We start from the raw sequence: 23,591 nt of genomic DNA on the forward strand, positions 1-23,591 counted from the left end.
CCCTTTTCTAGAGCCCCCAGCTCAGACCACTGGTCCCCAGTCTTCGCTGTCAGACTTCAAAGTGGTGACTACCTGGAGTTTGGCCTTTACCCATCATGGATCTCCTCACCTTGACGACCTGTCCCATCCTAGCCCCACTTCCGGCCCCCACCCCCGCCAGTTAGGCCCCCTAATGAGACTGGACTCTGATCCGTCTCCCTTGATTAGTTACTAAACCTCTGCTAGACTACAAGCCCTTAAAAGGCAGGGAACATGTCTCATCGCCTTACTCCTCACAGCACTTCACACAATACTTTGCAAGTGACAGGTACTCAAAGACTTGGTGAATGACATGTCCGTGGCTGATTCCTCAATTCTGTTTTAATCTGCCCAGCTTCATTTTGTAATCTTCTTTATTGACAAACAATTTACAAAACAAGTCACAGAAAGTGAAATGGGATGCTTTGGGTTTTGTGGCGAAGGCTGTACTCCCTCTTCCTCAGCTTCCTGTCCTGCTTGCAGGTGGATGTCACCTAGACTGAGCTCTGGCCCAGGGAATGTGACTGAGACGTGTGCTTCTTTCAGGCCTGGCCCATGAAACCTCTCATGCTTGTCCCTCCATTCTCTGCTCCCCGGCCAGGGCACGGGGAAGCCGATTCCCCAGGGTATTCTTAGGAGACACACATTCAACGAGGAAGACTCCAGCAGCCTGCGTCCTTGGATTATAGCTTTAAAGAGTGCGACTCCTCCCCCACCACACACACACACACACACACACACACTGCAGCAACCTGGACCCACCTTAGATTGTTATGGGATTGAGAAACAAACTCTGGGACGTCATTACATGTTTGCATCTGTCACTGCAGCCAAGCTTACCCTAACCATTCCCAGATCATCTGAAATGACTACCAAATGATTTCCTTTCTTTCCCTACCTTTACTAATCAGAATTTACCAAAAAGTTCTCTAAAATTTGCAGGTGACAGACCTAAATGGACAAGACGAAGATAATAAGTGCCTACAATTCCTGGAAAAAAAAGATTACTATTTAAAAAAAAATTAAGTCACTCTAGCACAAGGTGTCTGACTGGCGAGATTGTCCACGAGAACCACAGAGGGCAGCTGTGCCAGCCGAGATAACTCAGAGTCACCTCACCTCGGCCGTTAGTTCCCCCTAAGCCTCTCCCTCTTCTCTGAGGGACTCCGTGAAGATCAGCAAGTATACTTTCCCTCTTGTGTTTCCTGTGGCGACAGCAGATGTGCTATGTAGCCCATTATGACAAGGACTCAGGTCAAGTTGCCACCTGGGAAACCCACGGAAGAGCACAATTTAAACACAGCTGAAGGTGGGCTTCCCCAACTCCAGCATAGGAGAAAGTACTCATTCCAGGCAGGAAGCACTTTGCCTGCAGTAATAAAGCCACCCTGCATGTCTCTGAGATACCTGTCACAGCTACTTGTATGTGTGTTCAATAGGTGTCATGTACAAATGATTATTACTACTAGAGTATATTTTATTATTTATTATAAACCGTTGTTTGTGTAAGTGGACTGATATGACTTCCACCCCTGGATTAAAAACTCTACAGTCTCGTGGGAGGGAAGAGCAGGAACTCACAGAACCCTAGCACAGTGTGTATTACTCCACAAATAACTGTCGATGAAATGAACAGTTGCACAATTATAGTACATCCTTCTAAAGAAGTTTAGGTTGTCTTCCTTGGCTTTGCAACCCTGTGCCATCTTAGAGCTCCTAACTGCTTCACAGTTTTTTTCCACACGTTCTCATTGGATCTTTGCACAATCCTACGAATGTGCCACGATTAAACCAGGGCTCAGAGAAGACTTGTCTGAGGTCACAACACAGCTTGTAGGTGACAGAAGGTAGGTCTTCTGACTCCCCACGTCCAGTGTTCTTTCTACTATAACATTCTCCCTTCTATATCCAGAAAGATTTAAAGCAGCTTCTAAAAACCTCAGGTTTAATTTCTAGGTCACTTTTTTTTAATCGCTGTGAAATGACATAACCAAAGATTTAATAACAAGCAAATATTTGGAAGATGTAATGAGAAGGAAAATATCACTAAATCCTGTAGATTCAAAATGGAAAAACTTCAAAGCATTTTGTCCCCATTCGCTCTAAAATAAACAAACGCAGAGAGAAAACACTACCGTGCTAGAGAGCTCCTTCCCGAATACTCAGTCTTCATACAGAGTCCTCCCCCACGCCACAGCCTGCTCCCCTCTAAACCCCAAAGGTCCAGGCTCCGCGCTCAATGGTCCTTAGATCGCCTCACACCCTACAAACACCTGCCCCTGCCTTGGAGACACATTCACTTCGCAAAGAAACTAGGATGGAGGGAGCTTCTCTATGCATGCTTCCCACAAGGAAAAGAAGGAATGGTGAATAAAAGGAAAACCACGAAAATGAACATTATCTACAGAATAGAATATACTTTTACACATTTGAAAGGCTTCTACTGTCAATTCATTCCACAACCAAAGCTGATGGGGAACACCATGAGTGCTTCCTCTCCTGCTATCTCTGGTATCAAATGCAATTTTAGCATGTGAACATACAAAAATGAGTAAGACTTAGCCTGCCCATAGGGCAGCTACCAAAAGAAACACAAATTACTGTACGGAAGGCAATATAAGTTCTATACAAATGCACACATGAAGCGCTCTGATAGTAAAGAAAAGTAAACAGAGTTAGGAAAGTTGAAAAAGGCTTTATGAAGCATTCAGCCTTGAAAGGTGACTAGAATTCAGTATGGCAAAAGAAACAATATGTGCAAAAACACAGAGAAATAGCACAGGACTGGTGTGGCACAAGTTGGGTTTCATTAGGACAAGAGAGTCACGGATGGGGGACAAAGCTGGAAAAGGAATTTGGAGGCACAGACAATGAACGTCCTTAAATATAAAGCTAAGGAAATTGGACTCAATCAGGTAGATGATTCAGAGAATCACCAAGCTTTTAAGCACAGTCAGTGCACAAATTTACACACTAGAACAGTAACTCTGGAGGTAGGATAGATGATGGGTAAACACGAAGGTTGTCAGGAAAATATGGCAGAAAGTCACTTTTCTAGCCGAAGGGAGAGTTGATAAAGGCTTGAGAGCAGCAGCAACAAAAACAGGGAGAAGGGGAAAGCGAAGATCAGTAAGTCTTTTCTGACAAGACTGGAAGAGAAAGGGTAAAGAGAAAGAACAAAGAGAACTGGCATTTCCACCTAGAACTGATGTCATTAACCATGTTAATTAGTAAAGGAGAAACAGTGTTTTTGTTTTAATCACTTTTTCCTGGCATGAAGGGAGGAGGAAAGTTGTCAGTTTTGAAAACAGGTGTTTGTTTCGTTTTAATGTTACTGTAGAATGCCAGGTGAAGCTCCAGGGGGGTACTTTGAAATATGAGACTGGTCCTCAAAAGGCATGTGAATGACAGTTGGAGACATCAGATTTGAGATACTTTAGTGAGATGCTTCTAGGAGTAGGTGATTCAACAGCCAGAAGGGCAAAGTCAGAATCAAATTCAGTCTTCAAACAAAATCACCCCAGAAAGGATAGAGGGATGTGACAAGCAGAGAAAAGATGATGGCAACCAATTTGAAATCAGAGTGGTAAGTCCAATACCAAGAGTTTGATGCTCACACACTCAGACCACAGAATGTGTCAAATGATTACGATACCAACGACCACAGCTGAATGCTACATACCTACAAAATACAACATAAGAAAAAGGAAGGAAGCCAAGTAACAAATCACCATGCCAACGTGACCACATGTGAAAAGACAAAGTAAAGGCCAGCCCACAAACGCCAAAAGCCTGCACAAAAGAAATGAGCTGTCCAACTGGGAAATCAGCAAGACCCCAGAATTGCTCCACCCGTTAGCTTTCTGTATACCAAGCTTTTGCTCCAGAAACATCACAGGGACCATGGAGAGAGTCACATACATTACCACCTAGTTATCTAAAGGGGGATACAGACCAAAATATGTTTCTAAAGAATACAGGAGAGGCAGAGTTGCGTTTGACATCAGTTAAGTGACCAGTCATCTGGATTTAAAACATTCTATCCTACTGTCCATCCGTGTATTTCAATTTTGTTTTTAAAAACAGGGAAACTGGTGGCATAAGGCAAGAAAAGGTGGGGTGATTTGTAATTAGGGTGAAGGTGGGGGGAGCATTAGCAGCAAAAAGTGTGAAACTATCAGATGCTTCAACTCCATTTGCACTGAGTCCACAACAGCAGCAGCAGACAATGCTCGGCCTGTTCTAAAACTTCATGCCTTTCGAAGCACTTTTATGCCTTCCCTCGTTTTGGAGTGGTAACATACAACACAACAAAAACTTTGGCAAAGTTGATATTGGACCTAGTTCTGCCTCCAATGACTATCAATATTACTCAGGAAGTTAACCGGATTCGCTCTGCTCACTGGTAAAACGGGCTTGTTTTCATAGGCGCATACCAGAGGTCTTTTTTTCATTTTATCGCCCTTAATTTATTTTAGCTCAAAGCCAGGCACTAGCAGACACTCACTAGGTGCTACCCTACTTCCCTCAATTTCCCCACCTGTAATGATGTCTAACAGGGCGGTCTGCGGATCACACAATTAATGTAAAGTGCTTTGTAGACCACAAAGTGCGATAAAATACGTAAAGCACAATTGTTTTTAGGACTGGCAAATAGTAGCACTCCTATTTTATCTCTAAAGGAACTGAAAACACCAAGAGGTTTCAAGTACCTAAAAAGAGCGGAGAAAACTCACCACCTGCCCAGCTCCCTTCCATCACCCCAAAGAGCTTTCTCAGATCTCGGCGGACCCTCCACAAGCTTACGGCCTTCCCACATCACCTTAATTTTCTTAACATTCAGGTAAGGGGGAGAGAGGCTACAAATAAAAGAGGCAAAAGGACACAATAAATAATGACTTGCCCAAGGTCAAAACCCCAGAGGAGTAAAGGAAATGCTGGCTTCCTGGCAGCCGAGACCACGTCCCCCGTGATCCCTACAACCACCAAGAAACGACGAGCTCCCACTTCCCGGGCGCCAGAACGCAGTGTGGGGGCGCCCCTTAGCCTCCGGCTGGCACGCCCCGCCGCTCCCCTGCAGCTCGCCCGCCGCCCACAGCCCCGGCCCCGGGTCCCCACGTCCCCCGCGGATCCTCTCCCCGCCCCGAGAGGCCGGACCCCAAAAGGTTAAGTGTCCACAGCGCAGGGCCCCACTCGCGCTCCCTGCCACGTCAGCGGGCTCACGCACTATGGCCCTCCAGACCGGGGCTCCAGCCACCGCCGTCGCCCCCGGGCCCGGGTCGCCCGGCCTCCCAGTCCCGGCGTCCCCAGGGCAGCGCGAGCCGAAGCAGGCCTCGGACTTCCTTTGACAGCTCCGCCCCGCCGCAGCCCCGGGAAGAGCCCGCCGCCCGGGCTGATGGACTTCCTCCGCGGCCAATCGGAAAAAGCAGGCGGAAGGGCGCGCTGACGGACAGCTCCTGCGGCCAAGCGCAAACCGCGCCCGGAAGGGGCGCGGCCACCGCTAGCGGCCCCGCCCCGCCCGTGCTTCCGCCGGGGTGAGGAGGCGAGTGGAAACTTTCCCAGAGTTCCTTCGAGCTCCCGGGGACCCGAGGAGCGGACACGGCGGGGCGGGAGCCGGTTGCACTTGGGTCAGGGAGGTGCGGTGGGTCGGGACGCGCGGGGCCTCACCCATCCAGGAGGGCCGCGGCCCCCTGGTGAAGACACGGGCAGCGGCTCCCGGCGGGCTGCTTCACCGGTGTCCACGCGGGCGCGACGACTCCGGTGAAGGGGCAGCTCGCCTGAGCCGGTCTCGCGCCGGCCTCCTCCGGCCGCAGTCAGAGCCGGGGCGGGTCCTGCTGCGGCGCGGAGTGGGCGTGGGCCCCGGCGGCAGCTCGCTCACTACCTAATGGTTCGCCGCCACATGAAACGAGCCCCACGCCCGCGAGCACTGCTCCACCCACACCCGGAGCGCGCGTTCGCCCCGACCCGCGAGGCGAGTTGTTCGTGGGGGGACTTACCCCGCGCCGCGTAGGGAAGCGCGGCCTGTCCCCGCGCCAGGCCCGGCGCCGGGCCGTCCCGCGGCGGGCTCCAGTACGCTGCTGACCCCCGAGCAGAGCAGTGTTGGGGGCTCCGAGGCCCCGCCCGGCGCCGGTGGCCATGGTGGCGCCGGGGGACCCGCGGCGGCTCTGCAGGCTGGTGCAAGAAGGCCGGCTGTGCGCCCTGCGGGAGGAGCTGCAGCGGGCCGGGCGCGCCGGCGGCCGGGGGCCGGCCGGGGACACGCTCCTGCACTGCGCCGCCCGTCACGGGCGTCGGGACGTCCTGGCCTATCTGGCCGAGGCCTGCGACATGGACATCGAGGCCGCCAACCGGGACTACAAGCGGCCTCTGCACGAAGCTGCCTCCATGGGCCACCGGGACTGCGTGCTGTACCTGCTCGGCCGTGGAGCCGCCGTCGACTGCCTGAAGAAGGCGGACTGGTAGGTGGAGGGAGTTCCAGAGAAACACGCCGCCCCCCGCCCCGCACAATCACAGGTTCCCATGGACTTTGCCCCTGCAGCGAAGCTACTCAGCCTTCTCCTTAGGGCACATTGTTCCCATCCTCAGGGGTTAACCGGTCCAGGTGGTTGCTTCCCTTTATAAAGCACAGAACAAGAATATCATCAAACGGTGTAATCATTCAAACAGTGAATTGTCTGCACTGCACGTAACATGAGCCCCAGAAAGCGAAGTTCTTCTGTGGACATCAAGCTGAATGATTACTTCACCAATGGCATTGCTTGTTTTGTTTTGGAAATAGTTATAGGTTCATAGTAAGTTGCAAATAAGTGTTCAGGGAACTCCCATGTCCCCTTCCCCGGGTCTCCACCAACGTTAACATCTTACACAGTTACAGTACAATAACAAAACTAAGAAATGGGCATTGCTACAGGCAAAATATGCTTATTCACATTTCTCCAGATTATACATACACTGTGTGTGTCGCGCTGTCAGAATTTATCACGTGTAGCCTGTATAACCACCTCCACAGTCAAGTTACTCATCAGTACCATCACACCAATTCCGTTTTGTGAGGTCGACCTTGTTTTCAGTGCTCACTATGTCAGGCTCCTTAGAGGTTCTGAACGTCTTAAGATTCATAACATAATGAAGTTCCTTCCTGCACATAACTCCTGATGTGATATAAATAAGAAACCCAGCAGACAGCTATATACAGCAGTTAAACTGCATCTTGCCTACTGAAGAGGGGAGGAGGACTGGTTGTGTTTTGAGGGTTGCACTTTGGCTGTGACTAAGCACAAGACTGATTTTCTTGTACTGCTGATAAATTGATATAAAGACAGTTCTAAGAGTCAAAGACCTCAATACTCAGCAATTTTGTGGATAAAGAAATAGGCTCCTAAAAAGCAAAGGACAAGGTTCATTTGATTATGTATTTGGGAGATGTTGTCACAGTGAGACATTTTTGCCTATTCTCACCTTTTTGGCTTTCTGAAATATCTTTCCTGATTTTCCAATCATCCTGCCTTGCTCAAGATTCATTCCCCCTGTGAAGCCCTTCTTGAAGATTCCAACCTTCATTTATCTGGGTTTGTCCCTCTTAGTTTCTCGTTCACTATCATTATTACATTATAAAAAGAAAAGTGTTGGTAATTAATATCATAGCAATCTTAGAAGATAGGTCCTCGATGAGACCTTAGAGGTCATTCAAGTACAGTGAGCTCCCACTATGTGCCAGACATGGGTTCTAACCCTAGGAAATAGGAAAACAAGACCTACCCCTGCTTTTCAGGAGTTGGAGCTCCCTCATTTTGCAGATGAGAAATCAGAAGCTCATGGAAGCGAAATGGCTTATTCCAAATCATTAATGTAGGAGAAGAGGAAAATCAGTCACCTCCCTTGATTTTAATATAGTTCACTCCCATAGTTGTAGACACAAGTCAGTTGAGAAACTAATCACACTGTTTCATTTGCTTCACTAACGTGTGCTTCTTATGGCCAGGCACCGTGTCAAATACTCCTTTTAAACTCCTTTTCAGCACAATTTAATTCAGAAGTGGTTTCTGACTGAAGTGAATGGGATAAGTCCAGAATACCTCTCATGCAAATATTCTTCAAGAAAACTGTTTATGGTTTGGATTAGCTTTGTCCCAATTCAGTACCATACTATAAACTAGCTCAGAAGCAATTTTGCTTCCTCATTACCCACCTTCGATAAGTATGCCTACAGTGCAATCATTTTCCCCTTGTTATTTCACCTAGGGTCCTCACAGCAGGCAGAGAAGATGCCAGTCAAAGCTGTTTTCCTGCTTCCTAGACTGCTGAGTCTTCTAGGATTTCCATCTCTGCTGAGGATGTGCACTTTTCTGAAGACCCAGTTGCACAGTTCCAATGCCCTTTCATCTGACAGCTTGTCCTGTTTCACCTTAGGACTCCTCTGATGATGGCTTGCACGAGGAAGAATCTCGAGGTGATCCAGGTCCTTGTGGAACATGGTGCCAATCCGCTTCTGAAGAACAAAGATGGCTGGAATAGCTTCCACATTGCCAGCCGAGAAGGTGACCCTTCCATTCTCCAGTATTTGCTCACCATTTGCCCAGCTGCCTGGAAGACAGAGAGCAAAATTGGCAGAACGCCTCTGCACACGGCAGGTATGGCCCAAAGCTGTGCAGCGAGGCAGGCGTGCGTGTGCGGCCTGCTGCCCCAGCCCTGAAGAGCTGCTCCAGCCCTGAGTTACCCACAGGGCATGGAGGGCAGGGAATAGGAGCAGCTCTGGGGTATTTGGGCATACACTTAGTTTAAGCTAATGTCAGTTGGCACTTAACATGTATTCTTTCTTGTATTAGTTCACTTTTTATGCATATCTGTCTTACCCTCCCTAGCTAGTTAGATGGTAAGCCGGTTCTGTTTCTCACTGTCTTTGACCTTGGGCAAAGACCTTAGTCTCTAGAGCAAGTTTCCTTATCAGCAAGATAATGACAGCAATGATGTCCATATCACAAGGTTGTTACAGAGTGTAAGAAGCCAGATGTGTATAAATTCCTTAGCACAGTGCTCGACACATCCTGAGCACAGAACTGGCTGCTGCTATTTTCATGATCATTTTCACGTTATCATTATTAAAGGAAAGAGGAAAAGAGATGTTTTATATATGTGTGTGTGTGAGTGTGTGTGTATATATATATATATATTCACATATACATGTGTATATGTATATATGTGCATATATATATACTGTGTGTGTGTGTATATATATATATATAGTGTGTGTGTGTGTGTGTGTGTGTGTGTCTGTATATATATATGTATAGTGGACTTGTGTCCACAATTATGGGAGTGAACTATATTAACATCAAAGGAGGTGACTCTGATCTTCCTCTTCTCCTACATTAATGATTTGGGGTAAGCCATTTCGTGTGTGTGTGTGTGTGTGTGTATATATGTGTATATATGTATATGTGTATATATATACATACACACACACACAAATACCTGGGCCTGAGTATATTTTACTTATCTAGCGATAATGTCAAATGTAAACATGGGGTACAATTGTCATTGTTCGGAGTAATTATGCTTAACTCTGAATTATTTGTTCATAGATTATTTTAAATTAGTAAAAAGCAAAAGTGCTATGGCATAAGATGAAATGGATATTAAGGAGCTCAACAGTCCAGATAAAGACATTTAGAAAATAATCTTTAGCCTTCTAGATAGTACATTGAATTAGAATACAGGGCTTTTAGTTCTCTAAAAATCAATACCTGTGACATGATATAGTTTAGGAAATATGCATACAATTATTGTAGCCACAGTGGGCAGTTAGAGACCAATGAATCCTTTTTAAAACTTTGCAGGTAAGTAGAAAATATTTCTCTGCTCACGAAGTTTGATTAGCTCCCCTTCTCTTCTGAAGAAATAGCACCCAGCCATTTACACAAAATAGTGGGGAACAGATAGTCAAAATCTTTATTATCGACTATAGTTATTTTTAGTAGAATTGAATTCCTGGTTATTTTGTCATGGATTACTATTAAAATATTTTACATTTCTTGGGCAAAAGCAGACTGGCCCTAGGGATTTGCAGCATAAAAGTCAGGAGATAAATTCAGGATTAAACATTTGCCATAAAAGTGCTCATAGTGACGAGACAATCAGTGTTGGCTATGTACCTGTTCAGTAAAACCATCCTACTTTACCACTTTCCAGCTAAATTTTTATTAGTGTACCTAATTGAATTACTTCTTCCTATAAGTCATAGCTAAAAAGATGGGGCAGAGATAGGTATCAGGAGGAAAGAAGCATTTTATATGCACATTAAAAAGCTCTAATTCTCAACTCTCTTCTCCCAGCAATGCATGGCTGTTTAGATGCAGTAAAGGTGCTTCTTCAGAGGTAAGAACAAAACAGCAAATTGAGGAAAATATTTGCTAATTATGACGGAGTTAATGTCGATGCTACATAAGGAGCTCAGACAAATTGTTCAGAGAGAAGCTAAGGTATCAAAAGAGAAACGAAAAAAGGACAGAAGCAGATAACTCAAAGCACATAAAACAAAAATAACTAACCAACAGGAGAGGAAATCATTCATTTGTCTATTAATTTAACAAATATTCATCTATTCATTCAATGCGTAATATGACCTATACCAGATGCAGGGGCTACAACAGAAACAAGACAATGTAATTTCCCCCTCATGGAATTGTGTGAGTCTGGTGTGTGTTACAAGGAACTGCAGGATCCCTACAGGGCCATATGACAGGAAGACCCAAGTTGGCCAAGAAGTAAGGCATCTCAGCCCCAGTGATATCTAAGCTATACCTGAAGGAGGCTGAGAGTGGAGGCACGGGGCATTCCAGCAGAGGTGACAGTGCCTGTGAATGCCCAGAACCCGGAGAAAGCATCGTGCATTAAGAAACCAAAAGAAGCTAATATGTGCAGAAGCCTGGAGTGAGGGGGAGAATCGTGCGAGGCGAGGAGGGAGAGGGAGGCCAGGTTTCCATCAGGTGGGAGGGACATTGTAGACCATGGGAAGGATTTCAGATTTTATGCTAAGCATATAAGATGCCATTGAAGGGTTTTAAGAGGGGCATGGGGAATGTGCATTTTTCAAAGATCCTCTGGTTGTAAAATAGAGAATGGTTTGGAGGGGGAACAAGAGTAAGTGCTGTGGAAGCTATTGAGAGGCTATTGTAGTTAAACAGCAGAGAAATCATGGTAGCTGGACTAAGAAGCTGACTGTAGATATGAAAAAAAAGACTTGGAGATACTTAAGTGGAATCAACAGATCTAGATGAGGAATTCAATAAAGCTTATGAGGGAGAAGGATGCTCTCGCTTAAGTAACAGGTGATGGTGCTGGTGTCATCTACTGAGGTAGCAAACAGCGGAAGAGGAGCAAGTTTTGTGGGAGAAGATGACAGTTTCACTTTTGGACACCTGGAGTTGCATGTACCTGTAAGACATCCAAGTAAAGACATAAAGGGGGCAGATACAGATATGAAGTCCAAAGGAGACGTACAAATGTGGGCCTCATCAGCATAGAGGTAGTGATTGAATCCGTAAGTGTAAAAGAGATTACCTGAGGAGACAATTGATAAGAGCGGAGGGCTTAATGTGCCCTGAACACCTTGTTTATGTGTAGGGCTTGCTACTGCAAATTGAAACTTACTTGGTTGTCTGCAAATTTATAAATATTCATTTGTTGAATAAACATTTTTAAAGTAACTTCTATGGTGTTAGGTGGTAGGTGATAAGCAAAACAGTCCTTTCCCTAACAGCGTATAGGCTAGTGTGGGAGTCTAGTATAGACAATCATAGAAATAAATATCATAAAATTATAAATTGTAATACAGGTATCCTCACTTTCTGAAAGTTTGCATTATTGCACTTATACGCAAGATCTGCATTAGTACCTGTTTTCACTAACCAAAAAACTCCAAGGAGGATTTTTGATTTTACAAAAAAAGCTGTTACTGTACTAATGTAGGTCATTCATAAAGGTTAAGTAGCATATGTAACACGAACTTTCAGAAAACTGGAGATACTCTTCACTTTACACCAATTTGGCTTTCAAAAGTTTTCATAGGAATGCTCTACTTTCAGATGGCGGGAAAACCTGTAAACTACAGAGAAAAAGGACACAGTGGTATGTGGAAGCAAAGGTACTGTTAGTGCAGGAGAGAAGACAGGCCTCAATGCGGTCACGTTGAAGCTGTGATTTGAAGGATAAGTTGTAGTTTGGCAAGCGAAGAATGGAGGAAATGTTCCAAGGAGAGAAGATCAGCAAATGCAAAAGCACCAGAGCCGGGTAAATGAAAGAGCAGAAGAAGGTAGGAGCGGAAAATGTAGTATGGAGAAGGAAGAACAGGAAGAAGGTAGGGCCCTGACGAACGTAGGACACGTGGGAGGTAGGACTGAGAAGAAAGCAGGACGAGTAGAACCGGGAGGAAAGTAGGACAGGAAAGTGGTGGAACAGAGAAGAAGGTGGGACAGGTAGGACCGTGAGGAAGGTAGGCACGGAAGAAGATGGGGCAGGGTGGAAGCAGGACCGGAAAGAAGGTGGGTTGCGGTAAGCACAACGCATGTCGGCGGGAGAAACTTGGAGGCGTAAGTTGGTGCCATATTATCCTGACCACTGCAGGTCATGTTGAGGTTTTGGATTTTGTCTTTTGTTTTGGCGAAGTACTTAGTTAAAGGTTTTGAACGACAGCGACCATATCCAAGCTACATGGTGAAAGGATTATTCTGGTAGGTGTGAGACTATTAGCAAGGCAAGTTCCAAGAAAATGGAAGAAAATATTAAAAAGCTGAGAAGATATTTAAAAAGTGAATAAGAAGAATTAAAAAGTGAGAAGAAAATATTAAAAAACTATTGTCTATTGACTTGGTCTTAATGTGTGAAAGCAGAGATGGAAAGGAAGATACAGTTTTTAAAAATACTTTGAATGCAGAATTGACAGATTTTGGTCATAGATCGGTTTTGAAGGCTATGGGGTGACTTCAGGGCTTCTGGCATGAGAAGCTGGAGAGATGATGGTCTATAAAATGGTCTGATGAAGGTTAGAGGAGGAACAACTTTCCTGGGGGAAAGCTAAATTCTGATACTGAGCTGGGAGAAAGAGGGAGAGCTCTCCAGATTTTCACAGACCATTTGTTACCATGTCACCTACTGCAGGTGGTCAAGAGTCAAATGTCCATTGGATTTGAAGCGGTGGCTTTTCTCAACTCTGTTATTTTGGGTTTGGGTTCTAGCTGTCAGTATGAACCAGACTGCAGAGATAAGTGTGGCCTCACACCCTTTATGGATGCGATTCAGTGTGGACACATCAACATAGCCAGGCTGCTCCTTGAAAAACATAAGGTACAGCAATGGTGTGAGTTCGTTCCTTTGGTTCTTCCTACAAGTTTTTGATCATAGAATAGACAGAAATTATAGTTTTTCAGATCCTGGGTTAAAATTCCAGTGCTGCCACGGTCCCCCCGTGGAACCCCTCAACTTCTTTAAGCATCAGTGTTCCTATCTGTAAAATGACACTAAATTTAAATTTTTCAGAGGTTTACTCTAAGGATTAATATAATGTACATGAAGCAGTTAGCAAAGTAAGTATTCAATAACCAGTAGCTGTTTTATAGTAATAACAGCAAACTGTCCCCACTGAATGCACTTTTGTCACCTTAGTGTAGAGCATTGAATCTTAAACATTTTGTTTGTTTGTTTAGGGAGTCATTTAAGAATCTGGTGGGCGGCTGGTTATGTCAGTGGGTTAGAGCGCGGTGCTCTTAAGAACAAGGTTGCCAGTTCCAACCCCACAGGGGCCACTGTGAGCTGCGCCCTCCACAACTAGATTGAAACAACTACGTGACTTGGAGCTGATGGGTCCTGGAAAAACACACTTACATAAATAAAAGTTTAAAAAGAAAAAGAACCTGGCAAAAGTTATATATTATCTGTCCAGAAAAAATGTACATAGACAACAGAATTTAGCCAAAATGTCAGAAGGTCCCTGGGCGCAGGTTTCTCTGCTGCTTATTGTTCCTGTCTCTCCCCGATCGGCTAGGCTTGCGTTTCTGCTGAGGACTCCCTGGGGGCCCAGGCTGTGCACAAGGCCGCAGTCACTGGGCAGAGCGAAGCCGTCCGCTTCTTGGTCTCTGAACTTGGCGTCGATGTAGATGTGAGAACAACCTCCACCCACCTAACGGCACTTCATTACGCAGCTAAGGTTTGTTCTCCGAAGGGTGGCCCTGCCTCCGTGGGTTTGACTTACTCCACTGAGGACAATCTCCATAGTCCTGCTTCTTTGGCTCCATCTCTGTGGAAGAAAGAAATTGCCCAGGACACACTCCTGAAATGTTCATGGTTCTGAAGCCTTTACTCCATGTAATGCCTAGGCTTTATGTTTCCTCCCACCCTCTTTTTGGCTTCAAGAATGGTGTTGAAGCCTTAAAAATGCATTGTATTAAATTTCTAGCTCCTTCTGTAACAGTAGATTTCAGAAGTTAAAATTTCTTTAACTGAGGCAAGGAAATTGCATTTACTGGGCTCTCCAATGTATAACATATTTAAGACATGCAAAAAGTTTCCACTAAAAACGTAGCTGCTTACGTCCTCCCATTTTAAATGCTAGGAGGCTTTTGTGTATTATCTTTAATGTTATTGGCTACTGCCTTTTTTTGTTTTTCTAGCAACAGGAATGTTTTCTGATGAACTACACACTCCTACTTGCATTTCCCTATGATACAGTGGAAAGATAGATGGGGGTGGGCTAAGATTATGGTGTATGGCCACAGAGGAATAAAGCTGGTGGATCTACCCATAGGAAGACTGAATTTGCAGCCTTGATTTTAGTCTCAGCACATACTGGACTAGCTATCTGGACAGAAAGTCTATAAATTGCCTCATGAATGATAAGGCCAGCTGTGATGAGACCGCCATCCAGGAGAGGGCATCGTTTCTAGTTTATCTAAAGATTTTAGCAAAGAGTATGTTTGCTTGGGAGCATTTGGAATCGTATGTTCTGTGTAAATCACAATATGTATACTCCTTACACTGAAGGAAACCCAACTGTATTAGTCCATAATTTGGCCTACAAAACTGATCATCTGTTAATAACTGAACATCACCAAAACCTGTCTTTAATGATTTATATGAAATTTGAGAATGATCTGACAAGTTTTCCTTTAAATGTGAAAATCAGATTTAGCAGTTGAGTATTTTAGAAAAAGGACCTAACATGCAATAGAGTTTGTGTTTAAAGGTCCTTGTCACAGTGATAACGGGTTTATTTCAACCCTCAGGAAGGACATGTGAGCACAGTTCAGACTCTAGTAACTTTGGGTGCTGACCTCAACTCTAAAGATGAAAGAAACCGATCAGGTACGACCTCTTTGTATATGTGCCTGGAAATTATTAGTAAAAGAACGTAAACAATATGTGGATTTTTAAAAACATTGGTGTTAATGTTATTCCTCTAGTAGCTCAGCAACTTTTCCTTAAAATAACACCTCTGTTTACAAAGCTGTAGAATTATTGCTGTTACCATAGCAGTATGATGATTACTACTGATTATTGCTTCTGTTATTATTGTTATTATTTTAAACCACAACAATATATGTGACATTAAAGCACTTTGTATCTTCACCCATGATGCTGCCAGCTGTCCAGGTATTGGCATAGATTCTTCATAGGACATCTTGCTTTGAAGTGTATTCGGAAACTGTAATCACTACAATTTTCTAAATTTAGGGCTCAGAAAACATTTCCAGAGATAATTCTTTAGACTTGGACTATAGAGCAAACCGCAGTGACACTCTGCGCGGCAGTGGCCACCCCAGGTGTTTGGTGGACGCTGCGTGATGCTTCAGAGCCTCACAGATGACCAAGTGCTCCCCCCAGGGCTGCAGGTCACAGCCGCTGAGTCCAGGGAAACAGACTCTCCTAGGATACGAGCAGAGCCAGGGTCCCACAGTGCTAACTTCTAACCAGAGTGGGAAGATTTGTCGGCCGTTTTTGTTTTTGTCATATTCTTATTCATGGTGAGATTTTTACTTACACAGATTTTTACTTACACCTGGTAAGAATTTTTACTTACACACAAAACTTTGAAAATGTTTTCTATACCAATTAAAGGCTCTTTTTTTTCTGATTGACTTGCTTTGTTGCTTTAGACAAGTCTTCTAAATACTCTCCAGTTGGTTATTTTTAAACCATTTCCAGCCCAATCAGGTGAAAAGGGAAAATGTGTTGATGTAGTACAGGCAGAGTCATGTAGCTGGATTAAGGAAATATAAAGTCCGTGTCATCGGAGAATCCGTGTTTTGCTTAGGAGCAGCCTATTTGCCATGTCAGTGTTGCTTTGGGGGTCATGCACTAAGGTCGTGTGATTTGTGTCTCTGCTCAGCCCTGCACCTGGCCTGCGCGGGTCAGCACGTGGCTTGTGTCGAGTTTCTTCTGCGCTCTGGGCTAAGGGACTCTCCGGACGTCACGGGCACCCTGGCTCAGCAGCTCACACGGAGCCCAGACATCCTTCAGTGCTTCAGCTGCAGCATGAGGACGTGAGGGTGTTTCTGAACAAAGGCAGTGAAACGCCTGGTGACTTACCTCCTGCTGCTTGAGTCGTCGCTGGGTCCGCTGAGATGGTGGCTAGCCCGTGTCCTCTGCCGCACCCCCAACCTCGCACTCTCCACTCCAGCTGAGGATTTCCAGATGACATCCTGGCTTCCGGGTGGGAGGACGGGCACCTGGGCTCCTGAACATGCTTAGACTCTCCTTAACCTGCGCATTGCACTCTTTGCCCCCTGCAAGTGGACTTCCAGGACCTTTGTGCGGCAGTGCCTGGGCTCCTAGAGAAGCATGTGGCGCGCGTGAATGTAATGTACACGTATGTATATATTTGTATGATATGTGAGATAGATGTTTTATAGTAAATATTATGTGGTGAGGCAATGGTCATTTAATAATAGAAGAAATTGCTATTAGCTCGAGCCATAAATCATAATCGTCCTATTTGCTTTTTCTTTCATAGGCATTTCTTGGCCATGGGTTTAGCTTTTGGTTTTGTAGCCAGGAAATAAGTGCTTATAATCTGTTTTATTTAAACAGACAACTATAAGGAATTAATTGTAAATTCTGTATTCTAAGCACTGCTTTTAAGCTATGTTTTGATCCTGAAGTTATTATTTTTTTATTAGACAAGTTCTGTATTGGCTCTCTTCACGTAATAAATACACATAAAAAATGTATCTGAGATATTTTCAAAACTTTTCTGTTACTTCAGTTGAGGAACAGGGTTTGTTGTTAAAGCCCGCAGGTCACATTTCCTGTCCCCTGCCATCTGCCCCTGAAGCCTGTGATCATAAAGGAATGAACCCTTGATATTGTAACTTTAAAAAACTTTGCAACAATTGAAACAGATTTAAGATAGGATGAGTCCTCAGGCATTTGGATTCTTTTTCTTTTTTCTTTTTTTTGATTATTTTCTCTGAATTACAAAAGATAGTTATTAGTCCAAATCTGTCTATTAAAGGATCGTGTGCATCCATCACAAGAAGACCTGCTCCCTTTGTTCAATGTCATCCAGTAAATCTGATCACACACGCAGCTGTTCTCAGCGTCATGCTGGGCGGGTTAGAACAGCAAGACCTTGCAGTTCTTCTCCATCGTTCCCAGAGGTGCTGGCTGAGTCCTCTCTGTAACAACCAAGTGAGCGTCTGGTAGAAACACACATAATTCTGTCTTGTGACCTCTGAGTCACATTCTCTGTGCATCTGCACTAATTCAAGCTGCAGTTACCATTTTCCTGTGGCTGCGGAATGCCTTGTGTCGCTGCCCTTTGGGTCTGAAGATGGCCCTGTTACATGCACAGCCGCATGTGCAGGTGGGACAGAAGGTGAGTCTGGTGCTGGAGATGAGTCTGGCCGCCTCGTCCCCTCAGCGTGCACGTGAAGCAGCTTTTTATTCTCAGAGACTCCGTGCAAGACCCATTCAGTCTGCAGCTTTGCCTCTGCCTTTCCAGCTTGTACGAGCTTGGCAGTCCGCAGCGACGAGGGAATGTCAGGCTCCATGTTTGTTCCCAGGAGTTCCCGAGATGGCTGATGATGAGGGCAACTGCGGCAAAGGCAGTAGTGGTAATATAATGGTCTAACTAATAACAGTGCACAAAGGAGGCTAACCACAAGAGGTAGTCATTAGTATTCCCTACTTCTAATTCCCTGCTTTCCTCACTTCTTAAAAACAGTCACCCTCTCTGTCAGGCCACCTGATTTACAATTTTATCTCCTGTGTCAGCATTTTATATCTTCTTTCTCTAGTTTCTTTTTTCTCCTCACACTTACCACCATCGACTATACTATACATTCCGAGTTACTTGTTTCTTGCCTGTGTCCCCCAATGGAATGTCAGGCCCTTGAGCAGGGCTTTGTCTCTCATTTACTATGTCTACGGGCCTGGCACATAGTAAGGTTTGAAATGACTGCTATATGCAGTAAGGATTCGTGTTCCTCGAACACTTAGTACAGTAGTACCTGTTTTCGAACGTCTCCATTGACAAACATTTCGGTTTATGAACGCCGTAATCCCGGAAGTAAGTGCTTCGGGTTCCGAGCACACCTCGGAAGTCGAACATGGCACGTGGCTTCCACTGAGTACAAGATCCTGAGGCCCAGCTGTCGGCTGTTTTCAAGCTTTTCAGAACTCGATCGGTCTTCCGGAACGGATTATGTTCGAAAACCGAGGTACCGCTGTGTATGCTACAAACTGTGCCACGCGTCTCCTCTAGGTTGTTTCATTTCCTCCCTTGGCTCTTGCACGATGCAGGCCCTCCTGGTTACTCCATCTGAAGCAGCCTTTCTCACCCAGACTTCTTTGGGTACACTCGGTCCCCGGAACTCCTAGGCCCTGGCCGGCCCGCTGCGGTGCCCTTCCTTGCTGCCACCCTGCGGACTTCTGTCAGCTTCCCAAAGACTTCCTGATCGCCCAGTCAGGTAATAGAGTTTGAGCCTTCAAGTTACTGATCCTTTCAGATCCTTACCAATCACTCCCGCCTTCTGGAAGCTCGTTTTTGTCACCTGCGAGGACACGCTCCTGGCATTTTCTTCCTGAGTTTTCCTTCACGGGGCTTTTGGCTGGTCCTCATCCACAGTGACTGTTCCACAATGACTGACATTGATGGGGCTGACACCTGGGAAGGGGCACACCCTGGTAAGACATGTAAACATCTGAAGATAGGTGGGACCTGACATACATTACCAAAATAAATTACACAAGAAAGTATTTACAAGACAAAACTAGGAAAATGATTGCAAAATCGAAAAGAGATTACAAAACTCAGCCTGAGAAAAACCGACAGCTGTCTATGGAGGGAGCTCAGATGAGAAAGGGAGGGGCAGGCACTAAATTCAACTTCATTGTGGTGTTACTAGAATTCACCAGCAGGTGGCAGGCCTGAGCAATGTCCCCTTTTTTCTGCCCAGATTTTTTTTAAGGCTCATTGTAAAATATAGAACAATTAGAGGAGAAAACAAAAATAACCTGTAATTCTACTACTTAGAAGTTTCCCCTCATATTTTCTCCTAGTTTTTTTAAATGCGTATAGTCCAAGTGATGCTTATATATGCAGTTTTTTCCTAACTTCGTATTGCAAGCATATCCTACTGCTTGTCAAAATTTCGTGTACTTTTAACTGCACTCTAGTACGCCATCATATTATTATCTGTGTTTATTGTATGTTGTTGTTTTCTTTGTTAAGGCAGACGTCGATAATCTGTGGGGCTTTGTCAGATTCTTCTGAAAGCAAGGATGGGAGTGAGGACTGAAGAAAGGCTGTGTCATCTGGTCGCGGCAGCTCGGGCTCAGCAAGGGGTGGGAGATGTGGCCTGCACTCTGGCTGTATCGAGTGGTGAAGAAGAAGAAAGAGCTAAGAAGGTGGCTTGATGGGATAGAGTTTTGCAGAGACGGTGAGCGTAGTGTTTGCAGACGTGAAGGAGGCCCCAGCAATGGGAGGAGAGCAAAGCAGTGAAAGCAAAGGCTCATTGATGGAGCAGGGCCGGCGGGCGGTTGGGAGAGGCTGAGCTCCAGGTGCAGGAGGCTCATTTGGAAACGGAGAGAGGATGGAGATAAGCGTTCCAGGGAGACCCACCCCGTACCATGGAACATCAGTATTTGGAGGGTATGCAGTTGGTAGAACATGTGCTACATTTTCTACAGAAATGAATAACAATGTTGTATATATTTGGTGGTCTTCTGATTTCTTAAAGTGGCTTTCACAAGCCAGCAAGGATGTGGAGGGGGTCAAGAGCCAATCTGAAAGAATGATGGGATTTTTATTGAGAAAAAATTAGGTAGAAGTGGGGCTGGCCTTTGACTGTAGCTGTGATGGGAGGATTTGCTTGGCGTGGTGATGGAGGTGTAGCATGAAGCATTTACAGCATCCCTGAGAAAGGCAATTCACCGTACTGTGCAGACAGGCCTCGGCATTCCTGAGAAAGGCACTGGGGAACCATCGCCTTGTCAGCCACCCAGGTTTGCCGCTGTGCCTTGTCTGGCCTGAACACATCAGCATGAGTGCAGGCCCATCAGCCAGCCTCCTGTGGGCTAATCACTCCTTCCTCTTTCCCAGGCTCGAAAGGCCCTGCCATGCTCCCTGGGGAGGCACAGAAGCGAAGGGAGCCATGCTAATGAACTCCTGTGCAGCAGCTTCTTATGGCACCAGAGACTTCCCGAGTGGAGGACAGGCGGCAGGCGTGGCTATCAGTGTCCTGTGGACCCACAGTATTTGCCAGCAGGAGCAGGTCCTCTGCACACTCAGCCAGCTAGCAGGATCCAGCTCCTGTGTGGAAACCTCGCTCTGAGGAAGCCTGGCAAGTGCGTTTATTACTTTACTGCTTCTGCAATATAGCAAACCCCATAAAAAGGGGGTGGGATTGGACTGCAGCACCACACACCCACCAGACGTGGTCGCCAGGACGCCTCCAAAGTCCACCGCGGATAAAGTGCTGACCGCCTGCTCCCTCACCAGAGCTGCGTGTTATATGAGGTGTAATATCTTGTTGCTTTAGTTTGTATTTCTTCAGTTATGAGTCAGATTGAAGATCTTTCGATTTGGTGGTTGGCCATTTTTATCTGTATTAGTCAGCTATGACCTATTAGCAAACTACCCTGAAACTCAGTAGCTTAAAACAACCACTGATAATTATTTCTAAGAGTCTGCACACCAGCCAGGTGGTGTTGCTGGTCCTAGCTGAGCTCAGAGGGTGGCTGGGGTCCTTCATGCATCTGCGGTCAGTTGGTGGGTCCTTCGAACTGGCGGTTTATGAAGGAGTTGGCTGTGCTTCGCATGGTCCCCTCTTCCCTCAGGCTGGTCCAGACTTATTTTCATGACAGTGGCAGGGGAAAGAGAAAGACAAGTGCTTTTCTGCTCTCTGCTGTTTGTGCGGACACTCCCATCCCATCAGTGTGACAGGGCACAGTGGGTACAGGCCCTTGGTTAGGACCATTTGTGAAATCGATCTCTTGCATTATCTTTTGACTTGTTGATTTGTAAAAGTCTCTTTGATGTTGAGTTAATCAGCTCTGCACAAAATTGAGATAGTAACTGTAAAATTGTTAGTATACATTTATAAGTAAAAAGAAAACCAGACTACAGCATTGCAGGACTAACCGCCTATGTATCTCCTTTTATAAAAAGTCTCTTTTGAACACATATGGACAAACACAAGGCCAATATCTAAATGCTAGAGGTCAGGAGGCACACGTGGGTGGGTTGGGTACTTCTGTTTTGATTACAGTCTGTGATAACTTTAAAGAAGCTCTCAGAGTTCAAGAGCTTTCATCTGAGCCAGCTACAGTAGGCTGCATGGGCTTTATTTTTCCCCCTTTTGCTGAAAATCCAGTCAACTGAGATTCAGATGAACATGAAAGACCCAGGAACAAAATCCAGCTTGCGGATGATCCTGCCCTTGGGAACAGCCTCTGGGTCTCTCACACCCTTCCCACTGTGGCTAACTCAATTTAATCACTTAATGTTGGACAGAAACAGAAGTCACTCAGTAAGAGGGGTCTGCAAATGAGGAAAAACATACACCCTCAAAGTGAAGGGAAATGGTTATCTGCACCATTAGTGTAGTTGCTGTGTTCTCTCAAAATGCCCACCTCCCACACATGCGCACACAGGCATTCACGGGGGTAGGACAGGAGAGCAGTAAAAATATTTTCACATGTAATTGTTCCTTCTCAGAGCTTCCATAGCAGTCTATTTACACCTCCTGTGTTGCCTACATTTGTTAGGATATAAATTCAGATCCTAGAGCTAAGACCCAAAATAGCAGTGGCATAAATGCAAATCTGTTTCCGTCCCACGTGACAGCATGGGCAAAATCAACCTGGGATGAGTTAGGTCAGTGAGCCAGGCTCCTTCTGGTGGTTCTGCCATGCTGAGCTCGGGGCCCTCTTCTGTGAGGTCCAGGATGGCTCACCAGCCCTGTGAAGGGGGCAAGGATAAAGGAGATGTCACACCCCTTTTTAAAGAAGGCCTGGGGGCGGCCGGATGGCTCAGTTGGTTAGAGCGCGAGCTCTCAACCACAAGGTTGTTGATTCAATTCCCGCATGGGATGATGGGCTGCGCCCCCTGCAACTAAAGATTGAAAACGGCGACTGGACTTGGGGCTGAGCTGTGCCCTCCACAATAGACTGAAATTGACTTGGAGCTGGTGGATCCTGGAGGAACACTGTTCCCCAATATTCCCCAATGAAAATTTTAAAATGTAAAAAATAAAAAAGGCCTGTGTATGATTTCCATTTGTGTCCCATTGGCTACTGCTTACCACGCGACATTAGAAGTGAAGTCGGGGGACACCTAGGGTCTCTCTACCACATGCCTGTAGCAATTTTACAGCCCTAGAGAGCAGCCCACTTACTAAGACATGAGGTTGTGAGGGACAGGAGGCCACCTGTGGAGACAGCGGGCGTGGGTCCCCTCGCTCCTGCTTGTCAGCACTGTGACCCTGTGGTAGTTGCTTCAACTCCCTGCTCTCAGGTTCCTGTAAAAGGGGTGAGATGGCACTTCCTTCTGGGCTCGTGCGTGATGCCTGCCACACGGGGACACCGTGAACGTTAGCCATTGGCGTCATTAACAGCAGTGGCACCAGCAGACTCTTGTCCAAGCTGAATGGAAACCATCACCATTAACAGCAGCGAGACTGAGTAGGACATTCCCCCAAAGTACTTCCAGGCACCTTCCGGCATCTTCCTCGGTGTCACCCCCCCTTACCCTCACGTGCCTCCATTTTCTTTATCAAAAAGAAAACTTAGTTCAATCTTTATCCGTGTCAAGATGTTAATGAATGAAAAAAATTCAAATTTAACAACCCCTGAGTTACGTACATTTTAACAGGGATCCAATTATTCAACAAAATGAACAAAGCCACGCTCAAGATGAAATGCAGGTGTTCTTGAAAGTGTAAAGAAAGACATTTTAAAATGTATTGCATCACAGATGCCGTAGACCTTCGTAACGGAGTTTTCTGGCCCTTTCAGGACGACATCTTGTTAGTTGTATGATTTCCTTTCTGCATCTCACGTGGATCCAGCTGTCTGCAAGTCTG

The 23,591-nt window shown here is 45.7% G+C and overlaps 2 protein-coding genes across 5 annotated transcripts in view; one reads left to right on the forward strand and one right to left on the reverse strand.

Moving 5' to 3' along the window:
* FBH1 (F-box DNA helicase 1) overlaps window positions 1-6,059 on the reverse strand; it is a 39,849-nt gene extending 33,790 nt beyond the window's left edge. The window contains exons 1-2 of one of the 3 annotated variants that reach the window (XM_081048123.1): window positions 5,246-5,387; window positions 4,755-4,877 (exon numbers count right to left, since the gene is read on the reverse strand). In XM_081048123.1, coding sequence (XP_080904249.1) covers window positions 4,755-4,776 — 22 coding nt within the window. In that variant the 5' untranslated portion in view covers window positions 4,777-4,877; window positions 5,246-5,387. Of the gene's footprint in view, window positions 1-4,754; window positions 4,878-5,245; window positions 5,388-6,014 lie in introns of those variants that run through there. The other 2 variants (XM_081048125.1, XM_081048124.1) reach the window with 2 other exon arrangements.
* Window positions 6,060-6,146: 87 nt separating this feature from the next.
* On the forward strand, window positions 6,147-17,234 carry ANKRD16 (ankyrin repeat domain 16; the record flags this gene model as incomplete). Of its 2 annotated transcripts, XM_081048168.1 has the most annotated exons (7): window positions 6,147-6,473; window positions 8,425-8,645; window positions 10,347-10,389; window positions 13,248-13,356; window positions 14,054-14,215; window positions 15,291-15,369; window positions 16,394-17,234. In XM_081048168.1, the coding sequence occupies 7 exons, from the start codon at window positions 6,154-6,156 to the stop codon at window positions 16,549-16,551; spliced, it is 1,092 nt and encodes a 363-aa protein (XP_080904294.1). In that variant the 3' UTR covers window positions 16,552-17,234. The 2 variants fall into 2 exon arrangements, with proteins under 2 accessions (XP_080904294.1, XP_080904295.1); XM_081048169.1 differs by lacking the exon at window positions 15,291-15,369 and having other exon boundaries at window positions 6,154-6,473.
* Between the last annotated feature and the right edge of the window lie 6,357 nt (window positions 17,235-23,591).

This window comes from Rhinolophus hipposideros (genome assembly GCF_964194185.1).
Source record: "Rhinolophus hipposideros genome assembly, chromosome: 1".
NCBI lineage: Eukaryota > Metazoa > Chordata > Mammalia > Chiroptera > Rhinolophidae > Rhinolophus > Rhinolophus hipposideros.